We start from the raw sequence: 25,365 nt of genomic DNA, 5'->3' as shown, positions 1-25,365 counted from the left end.
GCTGAAGTAGCTGTTCCACCTGGGCTACCCTATTGTATGCACCGTATTTTTCGCTCTATAAGGCGCACCTTTTCCCTCCTAAAAAGTAAGGGGAAATGTGTGTGCGTCTTATGGAGTGAATGCAGGCTGTGCAGCTATCACTGAAGCCAGAACAGCAAGAGGGATTGTTGCGAAGCCTCTTCAACAACATTTGATTCAGAATATTTTTTTTCTTGTTTTCCTCCTCTAAAAACTAGGTGCGTCTTATGGTCGGGTGCGTCTTATAGAGTGAAAAATACGGTAAGTGACAGGTTGGTTGGTTAGTTAATTAGTTGGTTGGTTACAGGGCCAGATTTAGGTTTGATGGGGCCCTAAGCTACTGAAGGTAACGGGGCCCTTTATATGTCCAGCTGTCCTTTGTCAACAACAAATTGTTGCTGTTTTTTGTGTTGAATATATGCTAGATGGTAATTTATGGACCTAATAGGTATCTAAAGCCATTTGCACATAACAAATAGGAGCCTACACAACACAAAACACTGTTGTATGCAGGTTTTATTTCATTTGTTTTTTATCTTATATTTTGGAAATGTACATCCAGGTTTTTTCCTTTAATTTTTTCGGGGCCCCCCAGGAGAGTGGGGCCCTAAGCTATAGCTTGTTTAGCTTATACATAAATCCAGCACTGGTTAGTTAGTTGGTTGGTTGGTTAATTGGTTGGTTGGTTAATTGGTTGGTTGGTTAATTGGTTGGTTGGTTGGTTAGTTAGTTAGCTGGTTGGTTGGTTGGTTGGTTGGTTGATTGGTTGGCTGGCTGGCTGGCTGGCTGGTTGGTTGGTTGATTGGTTGGTTGGTTGGTTAGTTGTTGGTTAGTTGGTTAGTTGTTGGTTAGTTGGTTAGTTACAGGTCTGCTCAGTACACTGGCCTTTAAACTAAAATATGGTGAGGCCAATGACAGTGGAAAAAGACTTTACTCACCAGGTGTTCCCCAGCAGTCTTACGAATCCCCACCATGCGCACGGCATCTGGTGGCACCGGCTGGTTGTTGAACATGGGGTCCAGGACTGGACTGGGTGGTGGCGTCTCGTAGCTCTTGGAGGCAACGGAATCGTGGGTTTCCAAGAGGGACTGAGAAAGGAGCGCGGCAGGGGTGGGAAAGAGGAGGCAACAGAAAGACTCGCTCAGCTGAGACCAGAGACAGATTAAGTAAAACATAAAGGAGGGGAATGGGCCTCGTTACGGGGGATCATGAGGATCAAGTCTTTTGCACTAGGTCCTGGATCTCCAGGCCTTTCTCTCCAAACAGCACACTGATGATACCCCAGAAAGCACAGTAATGGCTTGCCTAGAGGCATCCCTTCATATAGGAAGCCTAAGAAACTGCCCTATGCTGAGTCAAACACTTGGTCCATCTGGCTACACTGACTGGAAGCAGCTCTCCAGGGATTCAGACATTCCCACTGGGAGATGCCCATGAATGAACCCAGGACCTTCTGTGTGCACATAAATAGGTGCTCGACCACTGAGCTACAACCGTTCTGCAGCTAATATGCATATTTGTGCAAATTTGTGCCATGGGCCTGTGTCCAGAGACCTTAAAGTCCCTAGTCACAACACTGGAAGCAGGGGCAAATCTTCCAAGCCGTACCCAGAATGTCAAAAATCAAGGGGTGTCTTATACACAGATACATCCCCTCCATTTTCTTAAATCTGAGTCCTCCAAAATAGGGGGGGTCTTATACATGGGGGCGTCTTATAGATGGAAAAATACGGTATGTTCTTGATCAGAAGAGGATCTATTCCACGGTGATTTCCGAAATCACTAGATTCAGCCCAGCAAGAACATACACAAACGCACAGCGTCCTGGGGAACTATTAGGCCATATATAAATGGTTAGATATATAGTACAACAGGTGTAGAGGTGCCTATCAAGCTGGGACTAGGGAGTGGACCAGGCTTCAAATCCCCACTTAGCCATGACAGTCACTGGGTAATTGTGGGTCATTCATTCTCTCTGAGCCCACAGGATTATTGCAGAGATAATACCATGTGTGTCACCTTGAACTCTTTAGAGGGAGATGAGATCACAACATCTGAATGACATTGGGAGGGGGGCAGAATCTAAAGAGCAGAATTCCAAGTGTATTACAACTTGGCTTCTGATACCTGACTATTAAATTATTATTATTATTATTATTATTATTATTATTATTATTACCCCGCCCATCTGGCTGGGTTTCCCCAGCCACTCTGAGCGGCTCCCAACAGAATATTAAAACACGTTAAAATATCAAACATTAAAAACTTCTAAACAGGGCTGCCTTCAGATGTCTTCTAAAAGTCAGAAAGTTGTTTATTTCCCTGACATCTGATGGGAGGGCGTTCCACAGGGCGGGCGCCACTACCGAGAAGGCCCTCTGCTTGGTTCCCTGCAACCTCACTTCTCGCAGTGAGGGAACCGCCAGAAGGCCCTCGGAGCTGGACCTCAGTGTCCGGGCTGAACGATAGGGGTGGAGATGCTCCTTCAGGTATACTGGGCCAAGGCTGTTTAAATATTGTTTAACTATTGTCTTAAGCTTTTAACTGGGGTGGGCAATAAATGAAGCTTTCACTGTTAATAAGCTTCTACTTCAGTTTCCTGTGAAAACTGAAGGCAGCCCTGTTTAGGGAAGTTCTTAATGTTTGATGTTTGATTGTGTTTTTAATATTCTGTTGGGAGCTACTCAGAGTGGCTAGGGAAACCCAGCCAGATGGGCTGGTATAAATAAATGATGATGATGATGATGATGCATAAACCTACCAGTTAAAACAAGACAGGCAAATCCTTGTGAGCCTTTAAATCACTCCCTCATGCCACCTTAGACACAGACACAGAGAGGCAACACTAGCACAGAGAATCTACACTTTGCGTTTATACATCAACAGTCTGAAGTTACACAATCCAGGAAATTTGCTGAAGCTAAGCAGGTATTCATCTGGTCAGATCCTAAGTGGGAAAACACCTGGGAACTCCTGGTGTGTTGCCACACAGCCCATACAGAAGAAAGACCTGATGCAAATGCAACAAGGAAGCAAGCAAATAAACCAACAGCATTAAGCCAGATGCCTCAGGTGTCTCTGCAAAAAAAGAGGACATAAACCATGTCTTTCTTACACACACAGAAAAAAATAAATCTTGCTGTTGCATGTTGTTGAGCAAAGGCGCTTCGCCCCTCAGCCTGGCATGAAGCAGAAAGCTTTATCCATCGCCAAGTCGGAACCCTCCCCCCAACTCCTGCTGCCAAATAGGGCAAATCCACAGATGTCCCTTATTAATATCCTGGCCCTGTGGGTCTTTGTGCGAAAGGGCACTTCTCCCAACACTTTTCTCTCTGTGTGTGTCACGCACAGACAAAGCTGATATGCGCTGGGATTCCTGCTGACACCTCCTTACGAGAAACGAGCCCTTCGTGAATTGTCTGTCCTCCTTCCTGGGCCACTTACAACGAGCCCGGGCTCCAGTGTCCATGCGAAATCAACTACCCCAGTTCAGGTCTGGAAGTGACACCCTTTTCTCACTCCCCGGATCTTGAGAGACAGCTGCCTCTCACCTGGAAGTGAGGCTCCCTTCAGATACAAAACTTCACAACTTTTAGAAGACATCTGAAGGCAGCCTTGTATCGGGAAGTTGTTGTTGTTGCTGATTTCAATTTTTTATTCATACTTTTCAAATTTATACATTTCATTAGTTTTACAATCAATCTAACATTTCAAAATTTGACTTCCTTCCCCCTCTTTCTGCGGTTCCTAAAATTTATTTTTTTAAGATCCAAATTCATTTAACTGGCTCGTTTAATTGCCTACTGTAAACATACGCTCTTATAAAATTGCAGGTTATTACAATGATCCTGCTCATGTTTTGGTTTACAATTTATCTGTAAATATTCAAAAAACCATTACCATTCTTTTATAAAAAAGTTTTGTTATCTTGATTTGTTCTGGTAAGTTTTGCCATTTCCCCGGATCTTGAGAGACAGCTGCTGCCTACCTGGAAGTGAGGCTCCTGCAGAATGCGAGCCAGTTCGGCGGCCGTGCTGTCTTGCTGAGCGATGCGAGTGATGTCTTTGAGTATCTCCTGGACCAGCTCCAGATTGTTGTCCCTCACGGCTTCCAGCTTTGTCTCCTCCAGTCGCTCGTGAGCCTGCACAGTGGGCGGGTGGCAAAAGGGCGAAGGAGGGGGGTGGATTAGAGAGGCACATGTAAATAAACCAACAAAGCCCCGCGAACCCTTTGTCCTTCTGACACTGTGGATGCTGGAGACCTACCGGGTTATGTTTATGTGGATGCATGAAAAACCCACAGCCCTGTCCCCCAAGTTAAACCAAAAGCGTGTGTGTGTGGTTGATAGAGCTCTCCAAATTTTCAATATGGGTTCCTGCAGAGCTTGGGAAAACTCATCAGCACTTTCCAGGGCCAAAAGGGTGAGGGGGGAAAGAGAGGGTGTGTTGTGAACTGTGTAAAGGAAAGGGGATTGGAAGAATTACTCACACATGCCGCTCTCACACAAACACACAGCCCACTTGCTCAGAGCAACATCCCCAGAAAGATCAGAGCCTCTCCCAGCCTTTGACAGGGAGCGCAGTAAAAAATCAAGCAGGTCTTTGCTGCAAAAGGGATGAATCGCTGGCTCTGCAGGAGCCTCGAGAAAGGCTGCCCAAAGGGAGGCAGACACAAAAGAGAAGGAACTAAAAATAAGAAGGCTCTCAAGGAGAAGCTTAGCGTTGCCTGCCTGAAGTCAGCAGGAGGGCGGTGGGAAGGAGAGCTAAATCTGAGCCAGTTCTGGAATACAGGGCTAGCACTGGGAAATAGCGAGGTGGGATGTTTCTGGATAGCTTTAGCTGAAAAATAGGACAAAAAATCCTGACTCTAGCCCTCTCGAGAGCAACTTTCCCAGACTCCACTATTTGACAGGGGCTGGGTGAGAAGGGCCCTCAATCCAGGAAACATCAACATACAAGTTTCGCTAGGTTTCTGCGGCCAGCTCAGGGCCAAACTAAAGGAGAAACAGGAGATGTCCAGTTTTCTTACAGTATCTGAAGGCAGCCCTGTTTAGGGAAGTTCTTAATGTTTGATGTTTTATTGTGTTTTTAATATTCTGTTGGGAGTTGCCCAGAGTGGCTGGGGAAACCCAGCCAGATGGGCAGGGTATAAATTATTATTATTATTATTATTATTATTATTATTATTATTATTATCTGTTGGGAGTTGCCCAGAGTGGCTGGGGAAATCCAGCCAGATGGGCAGGGTATAAATTATTATTATTATTATTATTATTATTATTATTATTATTATTATTATTTCTACTATTATTAAAAGGGGGAAATGGGTGTGGAAGGCAGAGAAGCTGCCGGATGCAGTGATTGGGATCAGAGGTACAGCATGAGGGAGGGTCTGCTTAACCCTTACCCTTCCGGCCATTTCCCTGCTCAAAATCACTCCCCAAGCTCTTTTTTCAGCCTGCGGCTGGAAGATATGTGGTCCCTGTATCTTCTCCCTCAAGGAGAAAAGCGGCTTGGGGTAAGGATGTGGCAGGAGAGGAGAGAGAGAAATTTGATTCGATTCACATCAAAAGGCAGATCTACCTAATATGCAGTTTCCTGAAACTGTATGTAAACGGAAATGCAACAATCCTTCGAGATTTGCACTTCTCTGAATTCTGCCATTCTCCAGCCGAGTAATGTGTACAAAAATGCATATAACTGAGGTAAAGTGTGCGTGAAAATGCATATTAACTGTGAAAGCATACAAACGAAGACAAATATGTTTTACAGAAATGGGTATATGACATTAAAAAAATGTGCATCTTAAACACTGGTGAATTTTAATGAGGACATTTTAAAAAATCAAACTGAAGTGGAAATGCGAAGGACTGAAATTAAGATTTGAAAAGCGAGAAATCAAGAAAATTGAAAGACTATGTGTTACAGCTAGCTTGGTTAGAAATGAATTCAGCATTTCAGACTGAGAGATGCTGTCCATTTCATTTTCAATTACTACTTCAGTTATTGTTACTTGATTATAAATAAATTAAATTTCGTTATTATCTGAACTTGGTTGAAATAAAATGTATTTTTCAGATCCTGCTTATGCATTCCCTATTTCAAAAGCAACCTGGCTCCAAATTCCAAAGCCAGAAAAAGGTTTGCTGCGAACTGCCCTGCCATCTTCGGATGGAGGGTGGTATATTAATGATCTAGGCAGCAACCATTTCGCATGGGGGTCTGTTTCCGGGTCCCCACACCTGTCAGCAGAGTGTGTATAATTCTGCCTCCGTTCTTCCCTCTTCTGGATCATTTGGACGCACCTAAAGTGGTCATCACTAATAACAATAACAGAGATCAGTTTGCATTTCTTACTGCAGAAAGCACTGATCTGATGTGTAGAGATATTTCCTATTCTAATTCATTCAAGAGGGTTCTGGAAGCTTCTCTGTGTGAAATAAGCAAGCAGAAGGTGTGTGAAGTTTGGGTTATTCCTTCAGAGAAGCTGAGTACAGCTGGTTAAAACTGGTTCTGTTATCACTTTCTGCCAAGATCATGCTGACTAAAATAATAGGCCAGAAGGAGCCTGGGTTTCACGTTCTCTTTCTGTCTCTCTTCCTTCTGGTGTGGTGTTCTGTACGTAGTACACCGGATTTTTCGCCCTATAGGACGCACCGTCCCATAAGGCGCACCTAGTTTTTTGGGGGGAAAATAAAGGGGGGGATTTATTCCCCCCCCCCAGGCGCGGGGCTGGGGCGGGGGAAGCCCGAGCTTCCCCTGACCCCAGCCCCCAGAACAGGCAACTCTCCGCAAGCCACGGGAGCCCAGCGCCGGGCTCCCCTGCCTTGCGGAGAGCTGCGCCAAGCCTGTGCGCACTGAGCTCAGCGCGCGCAGGCTTCAGCGTGCAGTCAACTCTCCGCAAGGCGTGGGAGCCCAACGCCGGGCTGCCGCGCCTTGCGGAGAGCTGTGCCAAGCCTGGGCACGCTAAGTTCAGCGCGCGCAGGCTTCAGCGTGCAGGCAACTCTCCGCAAGGCGTGGGAGCCCAACGCCGGGCTGCCGCGCCTTGCGGAGAGCTGCGCCAAGCCTGGGCGCGCTGAGCTCAGCGCGCGCAGGCTTCAGCATGCGCAGGCTTCAGCGTGCAGGTAACTCTCCGCAAGCCGCGGGAGCCCGCCGCCGGGCTCCGTGCCTTGCGGAGAGCTACCCGAAGCCCCGGCGTGACTGCTCAGCGCGCCGGGGCTTCGGGATAAGAGGCAGCTCTGCGCAAGCCGGGGGAGCCCGGGAGGAACTCCCGCGGGCTCCCAAGGCTTGTGGATAGCTTCCTGAAGCCTGGAGAGGGAGAGGGGTCAGTGCACACTGACGCCTCTCACTCTCCAGGCTTCAGCGAAAGCCTGCATTCGCCCCATAGGACGCACACACATTTCCCCTTCATTTTTGGAGGGGAAAGAATGTGTCTTATAGGGCGAAAAATACGGTACTTAGTGTTAAGGTTTAGACTTCTTATAAGTTATTGTAAGTTTAAATTAAGTCTACTGCAACTGGATGTCTTTTTTAATTTTAATTTCTTTTTTAAATTTTGTTGAATTTTAATGGTACAGGGGGGGAAATAATAAAACAGAACAAAAAAGAGAGAAAAGGAAATACATAGATAAGACAAAAATACATTACTATTTACACAAACAAAAGTCATTCCCAGCCCTGTGACTACACATCACCACACCACACCGCTTCCCTCCACCACACCTTGACTACCATATATTTTGAATTTCGTATAAAACTTTGCAATCTTTTAAGTTTTATATTTTGATCTCTTTATGACATGACTTATTAATGGTTTCTGTTCCACTTTACTCCTTTAATCTAAACATCTGCAAATTCTTTTCTGAACAGTGTTTATCCATATATTCTTGACTAAGTTTTGACTGCATTCTTATACTTGCAGTTAGCATTCCATTTCTAGAAATTCGCTTAATTTGTGTAGCCAGTCATCTTTTGTAGGTATTGTCTTGCAACTGGATTTCTTATGGACGGCGCCAATCCTGAATGTATTGGATTTGTGACCATTGTTCTCATTTGCCTTCAGTAGCAGTAAAGCTCTGCTGGTTGAAATACAATTGCCTCTGGTCTATTAAGTTTTTACACTGCTAAGTATACGTTGGAGTTCTGCTCTGGATCAATATTGAGTAGAATTCCATGACAATAACGACTGCACACACTTGAGAGCAGGCGCTGTTGGCTGTCTACTCTTCCTGGGTTGTTTGCTTATATTATCTTTCATTTTAATGGCTAATTTTCCCTAGCGGCTGAGTGGAGAGAATGAGGGACAATTAGCTGCCAGAAGAAAGATAAGCAGAGGTAAACAACGGAAAGGTGGCCAGGGATTAATGTCTCTGAGAGAGTGTGTGCACCCGCAACTGTGAGCATTTCTCACATACCACATCTTCCTCTGCCTGTCGCTGGGGGAACTTTTAGAATCCTCAACAGAGTCCGGCTTACACATGGCTACTTCGGACATGACATTAATCTCAGGGCTGTATGTTCGAGCCCCACACTGAGCAAAAGATTCCTGCATAGAGGACCGTTGTGGTACCTTCCAACTCTACAATTCTATTATTCTATATGAAGGTAAAGGGACGTGGGTGGCGCTGTGGGTTAAACCGCAGAGCCTAGGACTTGCCAATCAGAAGGTCGGCAGTTTGAATCCCCGCGACGGGGTGAGCTCCTGTTGCTCGGTCCCTGCTCCTGCCAACCTAGAGTTCGAAAGCATGTCAAAGTGCAAGTAGATAAATAGGTACCACTCCGGCAGGAAGGTAAATGGCATTTCCATGCGCTGCTCTGGTTCGCCAGAAGCGGCTCAGTCATGCTGGCCACATGACCCAGAAGCTGTACGCCGGCCAGTAAAGCAAGATGAGCGCCGCAACCCCAGAGTCGGTCACAACTGGATCTAATGGTCAGGGGTCCCTTTACCTTTATATGAAGGTAAAAATGTAAAGGACCCTTGGACAATTAAGTCCAGTCAGGTGAGTGTGGGGTTGCAGCGCTCATCTCGCTTTCAGGCCAAGGGAGTCGGTGTTTGTCCACAGACGGCTTTCCGGGTCATGTGGCCAGCAGGACTAAACAGCTTCTGGTGCAACCGGACACTGTGACAGAAACCAGAGCGCACAGAAACACCGTTTACCTTCCCGCCGCAGTGGTACCTATTTATCTACAGTGGTACCTCTGGTTAAGAACTTAATTCATTCTGGAGGTCTGTTCTTAACCTGAAACTGTTCTTAACCTGAAGTACCATTTTAGCTAATGGGGACTCCCGCTGCTGCCGCCGCACAATTTCTGTTCTCATCCTGAAGCAAAGTTCTTAACCCGAGGTACTATTTCTGGGTTAGTGGAGTCTGTAACCTGAAGCATCTGTAACCCGAGGTACCACTGTACTTGTGCTGGTGTGCTTTCGAACTGCTAGGTTGGCAGGAGCTGGGACAGAGCAATGGGAGGTCATTCCGTCGCGGGGATTCAAACCGCCGACCCTCCGATCGGCAAGCCCAAGAGGCTCAGTGGTTTAGACCACAGCGCCACCTGTTCCCATCATGGATATATAAGCCCTTGCGGGTTCATCAAACTATTTCCATGGTATCCCATATTCTAACAGGGAACTCATTCTTCAAGTGTGCATTCTTGTGCAGCCAAAACAATGCCATCCAATCAGAAGAGGGATTGATCAATGGGGTGTGGGGACTCCAAGATTTGCAGAAGTACCCAAAACAGCCCAATGGGGAGAAGTAAGCATGCTCAGTAGGTGCAGAATACTGCCTGACTGTGCAGGGAAGAAAATGGAAAACTATGGACAGGGAGGATGGAATGAATTATTCTGGAAAAGCACATCACTGGCTGGAAGCCTGAACAGGAGTGCTCTGGACCGCAATGTGTACTGAGACAAAATTATCCCCTCCAAGTTCAAACTAGTGAATGCTTTTGTCAAATACTCTCCCACTATTCTCTAAGTGGCTGAATATTTGATGGCTGCTTTTGACATCCCGCGACACTGAATTTTGTTGTTTGATGCCTGACAGGTTTTGACAATAATTTATTGGTTGATGCTAGCAATTGTGTTTGATAGTGCAGGCTGGACAGGTAGCAAGTACACAAATTGTATTATTGAGCTTCAAACCAAAAACCACACTCAGATTACGGCTAATTATATCTACTAATAAGATGGTTATCTTCTTTTGGGGAAGCCCTACTGAAGGGTGATCCATAAATATTTTAAATAAGGAAAAGTAAATGAAAACATTTTATACTAGAAAAAATAAAAACCCACTTTACATCCCAGAGTAGTTAAGAAAAAAAACATGGGAATCAGCATTGGTATTTAAACTGGCACACCAAGCAACAGCTGGGATAAATATTCAAGAAAGCAAATTTCTTGAAATGTGGGGTTTATTTATACATTTTTGGAATAACAGAATTGGGGGATAGTATCCCACCCTATGCTAAACAAGAGTTGAAAGCTCATTCTAAAACTGGAGGTAAACATGTTTGGGCTCTATTCAATTACTGTATTTTTCCGTGTATAAGACTATATTTCCCCCCAATTTTTTTAAGTTTAAAATTAGGAGTTGTCTTATACACAGAATGCTGCAATTAATTAAATAATTTTGGGCTCAAAACATAGAGGTCATTTATATGTGGGGGCATCTTTATACACAGAAAAATTCGGTAACTCCTACACAGAGTAGACAAATTAAAATATGAATTTTGTTAGTCATGCCCATCAGCTATAATGGGTCTACTCTTGAGTAAGACTAGCATTGCCCCCACCCCCACCCCGCAGTTTATCCTAACTGTGTTACACCTTGTTTGTAACATTTTTTTTCTTATAAAAACACTAAATGAAAAACCCATTTATAACCGGGCCTTTCTGCCTCAGCTTGATGCAGCTTGCAGCAAAATCAATAAGTCTGATCAATAAACATCAACAAAAACAAAGAATATGAACAAGCAGAGGAGAGTAAATAATACACAAAACTACTTAGCAGCGGGGAATCAGGCAAAGGTCCCCAGTTGATATGCAATGGCTTTTAAAACAAACAAAAATACCAGCCAGCCCACATGATGGAGAGCATGCAATGGTAGTTAGTACCTGACAGCGTTGGACAGCTGGACAACTTAAGAGATTTGTTATTTGAAAAACTACCCTGAGAGACACTAGCGGCTTGAATTTTGAGGAGGAAGTTTTGCCTGCTTAAAATGGCACTTTTAAACTTAAAATGTCTTGCTAGAACAAGGTTTCTCAAACTTGGGTCTCCAGCCATTTTTGGACTACAATTCCCATCACTCTTGACCACTAGGGATGATGGGTAGTCCAAAAACAGCTGGAGACCCAAGTTTAGAGCAAAAGCAAAGAAAAGGTCTTTGACGTTGGACATTGTTGGGAGAAAGTGAGGCATTGGGAGTGGGTGGCTAATGAATAATCTGTACGTAGCTAGGGGTCTACATGGAGCCAGTCAGGCAAACCACACAGGTTAGCTATCTATAAATTGGATGGTTGTGGGCAGAGTTTTAGAGAGAAGCTCGTCCACGGACTGCTCAGCCGCGGGGCTGTGCAAACTGGGGGCACTTCACCACTTCTTGAGGGCTTCCAAGTTGAGGGTTAAGTGCCTGCTTGGTATGTACGTATATATCATTTCCCAATTTATTTATTTTTATATATCTTTACATTGCCACCACATATGATGAAATGTACCTTCTACTTCCTCACATTTCCAGCATTTCTTATCTTCTGATTTATACATTTGCGATAACTTGACTGGTGTTAAGTACCACCTACACATCATTTTCACGTAATTTCCTTTTATCAGTGTACAGGCCGTAAATTTCAGGTGGTTTCTCCATAATTTTTCCCAATCTGACATTTGGATATTACGTCCCACATCTTTAGCCCGCTTTATCATTAGACATTTGACCTCTTCATCTTTGGTTTCCCATTCCAACAACAAGTTGTACATTCCCGATAGTACTTTATAATTTTATAATAATAATAATAATAATTTATTATTTATAACCCGCCCATCTGGCTGGGTTTCCCCAGCCACTCTGGGCGGCTTCCAACAAAATATTAAAATACAGTGGTCTGTTAAACATTAAAAGTTTCCCTAAAAAGGGCTGCCTTCAGATGTCTTCTAAAAGTCTGGTAGTTGTTCTTTTCTTTGACATCTGATGGGAGGGCGTTCCACAGGGCGGGGGCCACTACCGAGAAGGCCCTCTGCCTGATTCCCTGTAACCTCACTTCTTGCAGCGAGGGAACCACCAGAAGGCCCTTGGAGCTGGACCTCAGTGTCTGGGTAGAATGATGGCGGTGGAGACGCTCCTTCAGGTATACTCGACCAAGGCCGTTCACTTTAATATCACATTCTATTATTTCTCTTTGGAATTTTGAGATTTCACGAGCAAGTCTTTTTTTTCTTATCATTTTTAAATCATTCATTTATCTGGACTTGTCGTAACCAGTTTAGAATGGAATCTTCAATCTTCTCACCCACTTCTGTTTTGTATTCCTCCTGAATCTCATTTTAAAAGAACCACCTTGCACTTGGCAAGACACCATCATCCATTCTGTCACACCACATGGGACCCATTCAGCTAAAAAACACGGAAGAAGTCATATATGTGTGTGCATTTGTGTGTGTGTGCATTTGTATTATGTGTGCGCAGTGTGAAGGCCGGATCGTGTATCCAGGTAAAGGGGAAATAAAGCGAGCAGAGAATAGGTTGTCAGCTAATCTATTTGGCAAAAGCGTTAAGGGCAAGATTAAGAAGGAGTAAGCGATGCAGCGGAAGTGGGTGGAACTGGAGAAGCAGGATCTGTTGCAGCAAACTGCCCCTCTCCCAACTACCCCATGTAACTGTACCTTAGCCAATGATCTTACTATTGGACTCTCCATGAGGCCACGGAGAAAGATGAGGTCCAGGTCTCCGGCTCCCATAGAGTTGGGGAGGTCACTGAGGTTGTCCAAGACCTGCTGCATTGCTGTGTAGAGAAACAACAGGGATGAATGAATTTATTATTTCGGTCACAGACCAGTTCCAGCCCACATACAATATCAAGGAAGTCATAAAACACGATAGGGATACATTTGAATTTGCAATTGGGTATTGCAATCAGGGATGTTATTTCATTTTTTATTGGGGTGGGGACAGAAATCATAACAAAACAGGTACGATCAGGGCGAGCCCAAGACATTCTGGCACCTGAGGCAGGCCACAAAATGTAATCCACCTCCCCACCACAGCCTCCAACATTTCTCCGATGAAAATAGGGACGTCCTATCCCATAATAATAATAATTTTACTATTCCTGCCCTGCCCATCTCACTTGGTTGCCCCAGCTGCTTCTGGCATATATACAGTGGTACCTCTGGTTAAGAACTTAATTCGTTCCGGAGGTCCGTACTTAACCTGAAACTGTTCTTAACCTGAAGCATGACTTTAGCTAATGGGGCCTCCTGCTGCCGCCGCACCGCCGGAGCACAATTTCTGTTCTCATCCTGAAGCAAAGTTCTTAACCCAAGATAATATTTCTGGGTTAGCGGAGTCTGTAACCTGAAGCGTATGTAACCCGAGGTACCACTGCACAAACATAATAAAACATTAAACTTTAAAAAACAAAAACAAAAAACTTCCCTATACAGGGCTGCCTTCAGATGTCTTCTAATGGTTGTATAGTTACTGTACTTATCTCCTTGGCTCCGGGGTCGGATAACTCCATACCTTCCAACGTTTCTCTGAGGAAAATAGGGATGTCCTAAGGAAAAGCGGGACATTCCGGGATCAAATCAGAAACTAGGGAGGCTTTTGTAAGTCTGGAACTGTCCCTGGAAAATAGGGTCTGTTTTCAGCTGCTCGGGGGGCCTTTTTATCTTAGACAAATGCCTTAAATAAATACAGAATCTTGCTTCATCGGGAAGGGGGAAAAGCCATTTCCCTTCACAAAATTTAACCAAACGGGGAGGTATTTGGCACAGCCTAGTCAGTAGTGTGCCCTACATTTCCAAGCCCACTCGCTAATTGAGGAGAACATTTCATTAACGACGGACGCTTTTGTTGATCAATTTACTGGTTGGATCACCAATCCTACTTCATTTGCTGTGTTCGATGGGGGGGGGGATTCCCCCTCATATTTGCATTCCCTGAGAGGGAAGGAAAAACCAGACTGCAGCCTCTGTGCCTTTGTCCACATGCGCACACAGAACGCAAACAAACAAACAAGCAGCATTCGTGGGTCTTGGCAGACAGCCACAAACATCTGTTTCATCCCCAGATGATAAATTCATTAATACAGAATATAACTGGGGTTCCTCTCTTGCCTGTCAGTCCACAGAGCAGGCAGAGAGGCCTCTGAAGATGACTGACCGCTGTGGGGCGAACGTTTGAGAGGCTGTTGAAAACATTGTGACAGCAATAGCCACACGCAAATGCCAGGCACTAACTGCTGAGAATTGTGAGGCTCTCCCAGAGACGGCCGGCCGTTCTTCTCGTGTATCCCACCCCCCGTTATAGTCGCTAATTGTCCCTGTGAGTTATGAGGGGACAGGGCAGAGACAGCAGATGGAGAGGGAGAAGCGAGCCAGCAGTTCCCTCTCCTCATGAGGGGGTTTTGCCTCGGCTGGAGTCTCTGCCAGCCCTTGACGGGAGTTTCGGGACTCTCAACCCTGAGGGGGCAGCTTAGACCGTACGACAGTGGCAACCTCGGTTCTCGAACAAAATCCGTTCCGGAAGCCCGTTCGGCTTCCAAAACGTTTGGAAACCGAGGCTTGGCTTCCCACCGGTTGCAAGAGCTTCTTGCACTCAGCGGAAGCCGCGTCGCACGTTCGGGTTCCGGAAAACGTTTGAAAACGGAAGCATTTACTTCCGGGTTTTCGGCGTTCAGGAGCCAAAACGTTTGGGAACCAAGGTTCCACTGTACTTCAGACAGCAGGGTTCCACATGGCATATTTTAAAACTCTGCTCCCTCGATTAAAAACAAAAAAATCCTGAAAATAAAAACTATCACACCAGGGAGAAAGGTTCTGAAACAGCACCATCTTTCCGCCCAGAGTGGGCGGGGTATAAATAAATTATTATTATTATTATTATTATTATTATTATTATTATTCCGCAATGTGATATTACTGCCATATTCTGCTGCACCTGTAGCAGACCAGGCTTCAGAGCCTGCCTTGCATGCTCAGGTTTGGGGGCTTGGGCTGGGTTGCCACCGCTTCGCCCTTGTTGGCAGGAGGCCTGGATCCAGCAGGCCCCCAAAGTATCCATATTTTCCAGGGACAGTCCCGGATTTACAGAAGCCATCAAAGTTTCTGATCTGATCCAGGAATGTCCCACTTTTCCTTAGGATGTCTCTGTTTTCACTGGAGAAATGATGGAGGGTATGGAATAGGATGTCCCTATTTCCATCAGAGAAATGTTGGAAGATATGGAATAAAGGTAAAGGTAAAGGGACCCCTGACCATTAGGTCCAGTCGTGGCCAACTCTGGGGTTGCGGCGCTCATCTCGCTTGCAGGCTGAGGAAGCTGGCGTTTATCCACAGGCAGCTTTCCAGGTCATGTGGCCAGCATGACTAAACTGCTACTAAACCACTACTGGCGCGATGGGGCACTGTGTCAGAAACCAGAGTGCACGGAAACGCCGTTTATCTTCCCGCCACAGAGGTACCTATTTATCAGCTTGCACTGGCCTGCTTTCAAACTGCTAGGCTGGCAGGAGCTGAGAGAGAGCAACGGGAGTTCACTTCACTGCAGGGATTCGAACCGCCAATCTTCTAATGGGCAAGCCCAAGAGGTTCAGTGGTTTGGACCACAGCGCCACCCGCCACCAATGCTTTTGAATCTACTCCTTTCCCCATCCGATGGAGGGAAATGGGCAGTCTTCATTGTGCGATAAGTGAACAAGAGGATTCCAAAGAAGCCAAATGCATTTTCGAAATGTCCAGGGGCACATTTGGAAAGATCAACCCGAAATTGTACATTTCCCTAAAACGCAGAAAGCCGCCCCCCCCCCTTTTGCCACAACCAGAAGCTATGAATTACCACTTCTTTGTCGTTGTCAACACACACTCCCGATAACTTAAAGAAGGCTGAGCTGTCAGAGTCTGTTACCAAGATAGGAATGTGCCACCTGCAATATCTCTAAGGACAGCTGGTGGGTAACAGCATTTGTGAAGGAATTTAGCTGCCACCAGTAAGCAGCACTTAGTGACAAAAGAAGGTACATATTAACCATGTTCAATCATGGATGTGTGGGGAGATGCCGGGGATGAAGGGTTGGGGTCAACCCAGTTTCAAATGGGAAGTGTAGATAGGTATGCATTAGCACATCCTAACCAGGGGGCTGGACCCCTATTGTCCAGTTCTGAAAAGGTATTTGGAAAGCTCAGTTGCTTAGAGCGTGGTGCTGATGACACCAAGGTTGCAGGTTCGATCCCCGTAAGGAACAGCTGCATATTCCTCCATTGCAGGGGGTTGGATGAGATCCGTAGTTCCCAACCTTCTTTTGGCCATGCCCCACCTAAGCATCTCTAAATTCCTGATGCACTGCCCCACCCCCACCCCACCCCCACCGGTGACATATAATTCTTATTATTCAAAAAGTGAACTCCTATTCACATGGAGGAAGCCTAAAAGGCCATTGGCTTGATCTAAACAAGCTTCCAAATTGCCCCCCCTCCTTAAAAATCAAATTGCCCCCCTGTGGGGCATGTGCCCCATGTTGGGAACCACGGAACTAGATAATAATAATTTATTATTATTTCTATAATAATAATTTATTATTTCTGCCCCACCCATCTGGCTGGGTTTCCCCAGCCACTCTGGGCGGCTTCCAACAAAAGATTAAAAATACATTAAAACATCAGTCATTAAAAACTTCCGTAAATAACAATAATTATTCCTCAGGATCCCTTCCAGCTCCGTGAATGCAAAGAAAGGAGGGGAAAGCGGACTTTTATTTCAGTTTAACCAAAACAGGCATGATGGCATCTTTCCCTACACGAATGCTACTCAGAACATTCACAAAGCTTCCAGGTTATGCAGAACTCTTTCCTTGCACAAAGCCTAGATGAAGAAGCAAAGCTCAGCGGTTTTGCATCTGTTTTGCATGCAGAAGCTCCTAGGTTCAAGCCCCAGCATTTATGGCTGCCCATCTGAAAGCTGACATAGAATCACAGAATTGTAGAGTTGGAAGGGACCCTGAGGATCATCGAGTCCAACCGAGAGGCAGAGCAAGGTGGGTGTGGTGGGTGTGGTCCGCCCTGGGTGTCATCCCTGGGGGGGGTTGACATCGCCACTGCCCCCAGGACACTAGCCCCTCCCTCCAGGTGCAAGCCCACCACCGGTCCAACCCTTTGCCATTGCAGGAATTGTCATGGAATTCTACTCAATATTGATCCAGAGTAGATTCCAGTGTATAGTTAGCAGAGTAACAACTTAAACACATTGCAGGATTCCCCCCAAAAATAGACCAGAGGCAATTGTATTTCCTCCAGAAGAGCTTTATTGCTACTGAAAGCATATGAGCATTATGGTCACAAATCCAATACATTCAGGATTGGCACAGTCCATAAGAAATTCAGTTGCGGAAGACTTAACTTAAACTTCCAATAACTTATAAGAAGTCTAAACCTTAACACTAAGCATACAGACCACCACACCAGAAGGAAGAGAGACAGAAAGAGAAAGTGAACCCCAAGCTCCTTCTGGCCTTACTATTATAGTCGGCATGACGGTGACAGAGAGAGATAAGAACATGGGTAGGAAAACTAAGGCCTGGGGGCCAGATCCGGCCCAATTGCCCATGGACGGTCCGGGAATCAGCGTGTTTTTACATGAGTAGAACATGTGCTTTTATTTAAAATGCATCTCTGGGTTATTTGTGGGGCATAGGCATTCGTTCCTCCTTCTTTTTTTCAAAATATAGTCTGGCCCCCCAAAGATCTGAGGGACAGTGGACCAGCCCCCTGCTGAAAATGCTTGCTGACCCCTGGATAAGAGAGCCAGTTTAAGCCTGCTGTACAGTGGTACCTCGGGTTACATACGCTTCAGGTTACATACGCTTCAGGTTACACACTCCTCTAACCCAGAAATAGTGCTTCAGGTTAAGAACTTTGCTTCAGGATGAGAACAGAAATCGGGCTCCGGCGGCGCGGCAGCAGCAGGAGGCCCCATTAGCTAAAGTGGTGCTTCAGGTTAAGAACAGTTTCAGGTTAAGAACGGACCTCCGGAACGAATTAAGTACTTAACCTGAGGTACCACTGTACTCTGCTTCTCTGAAGGAATAACCCAAACTTCACAAACCTTCTGCTTGCTTCTTTCACACAGAGAAGCTTCCAGAACCTTCCTGAATTAAGTAGAATAGGAAAGACATCTACACATCAGATCAACACTTTCTGTATTAAGAAATGCAAACTGACAGGAATATGCATTTTGTCCCATACAAGGATCGAACCTGCAACCTTGGCACTATCAGCACCACACTCTAACCAACTGAGCTATCCAAGTCATCTTTGCTACAGCAGAATGTGTGGCTTGGCTTTACACCTCTCTCTTTCTGTCTCTCAGCTGGCTGCTGTTGCTCCCACCCCTGGGTAGACAGAAAGCAGCTTCCACAGAATTAACCCTACTAAATATTTCACACATATCTAGGACGGAGCCTTAATCTGGGACACCAGGGAAGTGGGCAGCATTATCATTCCCACAGTCCCTTGCCTCGGGGACAGCTATCTCCTACCTCCTCTATGAAGCTCCGATTTCAGAAACGAAGAACCTCTCTTCCGAAAAGAGGTCACTCACTGGGCTGCCATTCACAGCTGCCTTCTGGAAAGATGCTGAGGGCACTTCTTCCTGCTGCCGTGGCAACCGTCTCAGGGTACCACAGCCCTGTTAAGATTGCTCTCAGCTCAGTTTTGCAGCGGAACCAAAGGCAAGGGGAGGCAGTTCTTCCCCACCTCTTTTCTAACAGTCTCAAATGAGGCAAAAAAAAATTGCCAGACAATGAGATGCAAAATATATAAACTGTGTGTGTGTGTGTGTGCGTGTGCGTGCATTTGTGCCTGCTTACAAGAGCAAGTAACACTTGTCAAGGAGATTGGCTTTGTGAATTGTGTTCTCTCTTCTACTGCCAGCAAATTTGGACTGAACTCTGATGGGGCAACAAGTGAAACTGGCTGATTAATGGATTTGGACCAGCAGCTACCACCCTTTAAATGTGATATACAGTGGTACCTCGGGTTAAGTACTTAATTCGTTCCGAAGGTCTGTACTTAACCTGAAACTGTTCTTAATCTGAAGCACCACTTTAGCTAATGGGGCCTCCTGCTGCTGCCACGCCACCGGAGTACGATTTCTGTTCTCATCCTGAAGCAAAGTTCTTAACCCGAGGTACTATTTCTGGGTTAGCGGAGTCTGTAACCTGAAGCGTATGTAACCTGAAGCATATGTACCCAAGATACCACTGTAAATGTGCTTTGCTGCCATGAACCCTCACTACTACTGTACATTAAAAGTGGGCTTTCACCACCTTGAATGTCTAGCTAAAAAGATTGCTCAGATTTTAAACCAAATATGGAACCTTCCCAAACACTTGCAGCCCAGAAATCTATTTTTATGCACATACATCCCACTTTTAGGCTACAAACCCTCCCAAAGTGGCCAGAAATTGAATAATTATCTATTCAGCTTGGTTCTCAAAATTATAATGTTGTCTCTTTAAAAGATTGCTGCCAGTGGTTTTATGAACTGGGTGCCACTTCCAGCTACAGGGTGCTTAAATCTTATAAGGGTACTTAAATCTTATAAAGGGCACTTAAATCTATCAAGCCTGTTCAGGCTGGAGTTGAGCCAAACTTTATCAGCAAAAGTTACCAGAGAACTTTCAGTCTCCCCTCAAACTGTTGGAAAGTATCAGCAGACCCAGGGGAAAATTTGGCAAAATGCCTCCCCCAGCCTGTACACACACACACACACACACACACACACACACACAACCTGAGTCTACAATGGGGGGGGGGGGTCACAGCATTAACACCCCAGCAATAACTTGCTTCCCTCATAGTCACAGCCTTGGATTCAAACAGAAATCAAGCATCCCTCTCACTTCCCAGTCTACCACTTTCCTTCTAGCTTTTAGTGCACACCACCCAACTCTCTCCACTTTGCCCTTTGTCCTTCTCACTATTCGAGAGTTGAGGGAGGAACCCCACCCATTTGTCATCTGGCACAGACCCACTTCCTTTGTTCCCTTAATGGCCCATCACCCAGGCTATCGCTTCGCCAGAAAGCTAGCCTGGCTTATATTTTAACAGCTGCTGGATAGGATGGAGAATTCCAGGTGCCAACTACGGATGCAACACAAATTTATCTTGACTGTTGAAGAAAGGAGTGGTCTTGATTCCTGCCACCTCCCAAGCCAGTTTGCTAGGACTCTAGAGGCTCAGATTCTGAAATTGAAGGTGAGGTTGGGGCAAAGCCTGGTTAGCATTCAAATATGGAGCAGGGCATAGGAAGCAGCTGTCTTGCCAAGCTATTTTAACCATCTACTCTAGATAATAATAATAATAATAATAATAATAATAATAATAAATTTTATTTATACCCCACCCTCCGCGGCCAGAGCCAGGCTCAGGGCGGCTAGCACCAATAAAATTTCAGTAAAACATAATAAGAAAAAAGAAAAACAGCAATTTAAAATACAGGTTAAAATGCCATTTAAAACGCAGCCTCATTTTAAAAGTCAAAGCCATAAGGGGGAGGGAAACATAAGGGTCAGACTGAGTCCAAACCAAAGGCCAGGCGGAACAGCTCTGTCTTGCAGGCCCTGCGGAAAGATGTCAAGTCCCGCAGGGCCCTGGTCTGTTGTGACAGAGTGTTCCACCAAGTCGGGGCCAGTACTGAAAAGGCCCTGGCCCTCGTTGAGACCAATCTAACCACCTTGCGACTTGGGACCTCCAAAATGTTGTCATTTGTGGACCTTAAGGTCCTCCACGGGGCATACCAGGAAATGGGTCTCCACTCCAGCAGAGCGTCTTTCCCATCACCTGTTACGTAATTCTTTCAGCTGGAAGTGCCAGGGAATGAATGGGGGACTTTATGCACACTCCCCCTGAGCTATGGTCCCTCCATAGCTGGTGGGCAGGGCACTGGCAGGTTTTGGAGTGGGGATTAGAGGCTGAAGGCTCAGAGGCGGGGCTTGATTAGCATGGGCGGAGCTAAGGAGAAAAGGGCTGAAGCCAATCAAATAACAGCTTCCCCGCCACCTCTAACTCAGGGGTCAGCAAACTTTTTCAGCAGGGAACCAGTCCACTGCCCATCAGACCTTGTGGGGGGCTGGACTATATTTTTGGGGGGAAATGAATGAATTCCTATGCCCCACAAATAACCCAGAGATGCATTTTAAATAAAAGCACACATTCTACTCGTGTAAAAACAGGCTGATTCCCGAACCGTCCGCGGACCGGATTTAGAAGGCGATTGGGCCGGATCCAGCCCCTGGGCCTTAGTTTGCCTACCCATGCTCTAAGTCTAACCGAACACCCCAAGACCTACTTCTTTCACCTGCAGGTGCTGAGAAGACAACCAAAACTTGAGAACCTGAAAACCATCCTGCCAAGTTCAGCATCATCCACAGTGTCTCCCTCATATTAACCAACTGGAGGATATTATTATTACAGTGGTACCTCAGGTTACATACGCTTCAGGTTACATGTGCTTCAGGTTAAGAACTTTGCTTCAGGATGAGAACAGAAATTGTGCTATGGCGGCACAGCGGCAGCAGGCCGCCCCATTAGCTAAATGGTGTTTCAGGTTAAGAACAGTTTCAGGTTAAGAATGGACCTCCGGAACGAATTAAGTACTTAACCCAAGGTACCACTGTATTATTATTATCAGCATTGCTCCTCATCCAGATGTCAAATGGCTAAAATATTCCATTTCTGACGAGCCTGAAATTGTTAGCTGTGAAAATAGGTGGCTATTTTGAAGTGTTTTCCAATATTCTTAAATGGTTTAAAACATTGTGTGTTTGTGTTGAATTCTATTGTTTTGCTCTTCTGTTGTCCTCTGTCTTGGGCTCCTTTGGGAGGAAGAATAGGATACAGAGGGGGGGGGGTACCTTGGATCTCGAACAGCTTGGCTCCCGAACAAATCGACTCCCAGACAATCAAAACCCGGAAGTGACTGTTCCGATTTTCAAACAATTTTTGGAAGCTGAACGTCCGACGCTTTGGTTTCCGAACATTTTGGAAGTTGAATGGACTTCCGGAATGGATTCCGTTCAAGTACCAAGGTACGCCTGTATATATATTCAATCATTTTCACTGAAGCATGGCAATCATTTGAATCACTGTACTTGTTGAGGCTTTGGAAAGAGGCCAAGATGCTTGGGAGGGGGGGATGTGTTTGTTCATTTCCCCCCTTGCCTCTCTCATGAGCTCCACCTGATGCAGGGTTTTTGCACAGGAAGCCATCAGTTTTCTAATCTCTTTAAGATGCTCACTGATTTTCCCCTACTCCTCCCCTTCCCCGGCGCCTGCTCTATTACATCCTCGTTTCTGTGGCAACGAGGGGAAGAGATTTGCATCCAAGGTTACGCTAAAACTAGGGATGGATGAAAGAAAGATTTAAAGAGAGAAGCAGAGACAGAGAGAGACAGGGAGACAGACAGAGGGAGCACAACTCTGGCTGCAGCCCTGAACCCAAATCCCACCAGCACATCAAATCTCTCAGAATGGGAGAAGTCACAAACAGGAAGGGGCAAATAAACCCAATTTCTCATTTGTCCAATACTGAATTCAGTTCTCGGCATGTCCATGTCAGTTTTGCAGTGTGTTACTTAAAAATAAAAGCACCCTCATGACAGTTCATCAGCATTTTAGTGCAAAGTTCTGTAAATATACTTTTTTTTTAATATGCAATTTTGCCTGATGCGCACGTTTTTTGCAAAGCAATTTCCCCTAATATAAGGTAAGGCAAAAGGTAAAGGACCCCTGGACAGTTAAGTCCAGTCAAAGGTGGCTATGGGGTTGCAGCGCTCATCTTGCTTTCAGGCTGAGGGAGCCGGCGTTTGTCAACAGACAGCTTTCTGGGTCACGTGGCCCGCAGGACTAAACCGCTTCTGGCACAACGGAACACAGTGACAGAAACCAGAGCACACGGAAACGCCGTTTACCTTCCTGCTGCAGTGGTACCTATTTATCTACCTGCACTGGTGTGCTTTCGAACTGCTAGGTTGGCAGGAGCTGGGACAGAGGTACGGGAGCTCACCCTGTTGCGGGGATTTGAACCGCTGACCTTCTGATCGGCAAGCCCTAGAGGCTCAGTGGTTTAGAGCACAGTGCCACCCACATTCCCTAATAGAAAACATTCTTGTACCCCTATTATATGCACACAGAGCCACGCTTTACCCTAGCAGATGGGGTTTTGTACTTGGCTAGAGAAAAGGAAAGGAGAGAGGAAATAGGCGCTGCCTAATATCCAGACTGGGATGCGGGTGGCGCTGTGGGTTAAACCACAGAGCCTAGTACTTGCCGATCAGAAGGTCGGCGGTTTGAATCCCCGCGACGGGGTGAGCTCCCATTGCTCGGTCGCTGCTTCTGCCAACCTGGCAGTTCGAAAGCACGTCAAAGTGCAAGTAGATAAATAGGTACCACTCCAGCGGGAAGGTAAACGGCGTTTCCATGCGCTGCTCTGGTTTGCCAGAAGCGGCTTAGTCATGCTGGCCACATGATCCGGAAGCTGTACGCCGGCTCCCTTGGCTAATAAAGCCAGATGAGCACCACAACCCCAGAATCGGTCACAACTGGACCTAATGGTCAGGGGTCCCTTTACCTTTACCTTTAATATCCAGTCTAATGGGGCTGTGGGTATGTATGAAGGCTGTTTGGAATTCTAGCCTGCAAACTTCATCCACAGTTGTGGTAGCTCTCAGCTTAGGACAAAACCTGACACTTTCACTACCATGTGTGGTTAACCGGCTTATGCAGAGCTGCGAGGATTACAGGCTGCGCTCCCTGTGTAATCGGAAGATTCAGAGAGGAGATATAATTGGACAGGCAGGAGCTTAGAAATCGAGACGAGAGCTAGCAGGTGAGGATGCTGAGGATGAGTGCAGAGACTTGAAACCAAATGGCTCCTGTGGTCCATGAGATGTGCACCCTGGGAGCAGAGGCATACGAAGGGGGGGGGAGGCGGTGTGGCCCAGGTGCCATCCCTGAGGGGGGGTGACAAAAAGGCACCCCACAGGGGGCTTGCCCCGCCACCCCCATGCACAGCGGCTCATCACTGCACCTCCGGCGCACTCGTGTCCCCAAAGCTGCATGAAAGCTCCTCCTCCAGTATACCTGATGGAGCATCTCCACCCCTATCATTCTGCCTGGACACTGAGGTGCAGCTCCAAGGGCCTTCTGGCAGTTCCCTCACTGTGAGAAGCCAAGTTACAGGGAATCAGGCAGAGGGCCTTCTCGGTGGTGGCTCCCTCCCTGTGGAACGCCCTCCCACCAGATGTCAAAGAGAAAAACAACTACCAGACTTTTGGAAGACATCTGAAGGCAGCCCTGTTTAGGGAAGCTTTTAATGTTTAATAGGTTATTGTATTTTAGTGTTCTGTTGGAAGCCGCCCAGAGTGGCTGGGGAAACCCAGCCAGATGGCCGTGGTATAAATAATAAATTATTATTATTATTATTATTATTATTATTATTATTATTATTTCTCCTTGGTCTAAGGCCTGGGGGCCGGATATGGCCCAATCGCCTTCTAAGTCCGGCCCGTGGACGGTCCAGGAAACAGCATGTTTTTACATGAGTAGAATGTGTCCTTTTATTTAAAATGCATCTCTGGGTTATTTGTGGGGCATAGGAATTCGTTCATTTTTCTTCTTCAAAATATAGTCCAGCCCCCTGCAAGGTCTGAGGGACAGAGGACAGGCCCGCTGCTGAAAACGTTTGCTGACCCCTGGCTTATTGTGTTTCCTTGGTGGTGAGAGAGGTTAGCGGTGGCTTAGGATGTGGTTGGTTGTCTTTGGTTGGCTGTAGTGAAATTTGTTTTTGTGTGTGAGTGGGGTGTGTGTGGGGGTGTTTGGATCAGGTTAGCCAGACTGATTCGTATGCTGTCGGCAGATTCTTGTTGTTGTCTTGTTGGACTATGTATGTGATAAAGGGGAACCATACCGGGTTAAGGCATCTTCTTCTATTTGTCCCCATGTCAGTTTCAGTTTATTGGTTAGTTTTTCTAGTAAGGCTGCTTCCCATACTATTTGATACCAATAGTCCATGCTTACTCCTGACAGGTCTCTCCAGTGTCTGCTATGATGTTTCTGGTTGCTGAAAGTAGGTG

General features: G+C 46.0%; 1 protein-coding gene across 2 annotated transcripts in view; it reads right to left on the bottom strand.

Moving 5' to 3' along the window:
• MPP2 (MAGUK p55 scaffold protein 2) overlaps positions 1 to 25,365 on the bottom strand; it is a 78,373-nt gene that overhangs the window by 33,715 nt on the left and 19,293 nt on the right. The window contains exons 3-5 of one of the 2 annotated variants that reach the window (XM_080979570.1): positions 12,917 to 13,017; positions 4,007 to 4,159; positions 957 to 1,106 (exon numbers count right to left, since the gene is read on the bottom strand). In XM_080979570.1, coding sequence (XP_080835696.1) covers positions 957 to 1,106; positions 4,007 to 4,159; positions 12,917 to 13,017 — 404 coding nt within the window. Of the gene's footprint in view, positions 1 to 956; positions 1,107 to 4,006; positions 4,160 to 12,898; positions 13,018 to 25,365 lie in introns of both variants that reach the window. The other variant, XM_080979569.1, reaches the window with a different exon arrangement.

This window comes from Podarcis pityusensis, assembly GCF_964106645.2.
Source record: "Podarcis pityusensis genome assembly, chromosome: 13".
Lineage (NCBI taxonomy): Eukaryota > Metazoa > Chordata > Lepidosauria > Squamata > Lacertidae > Podarcis > Podarcis pityusensis.
The sequence above is the reverse complement of the archived record's forward strand: the minus strand, read 5'-3'. Positions and strand labels throughout refer to the sequence as shown.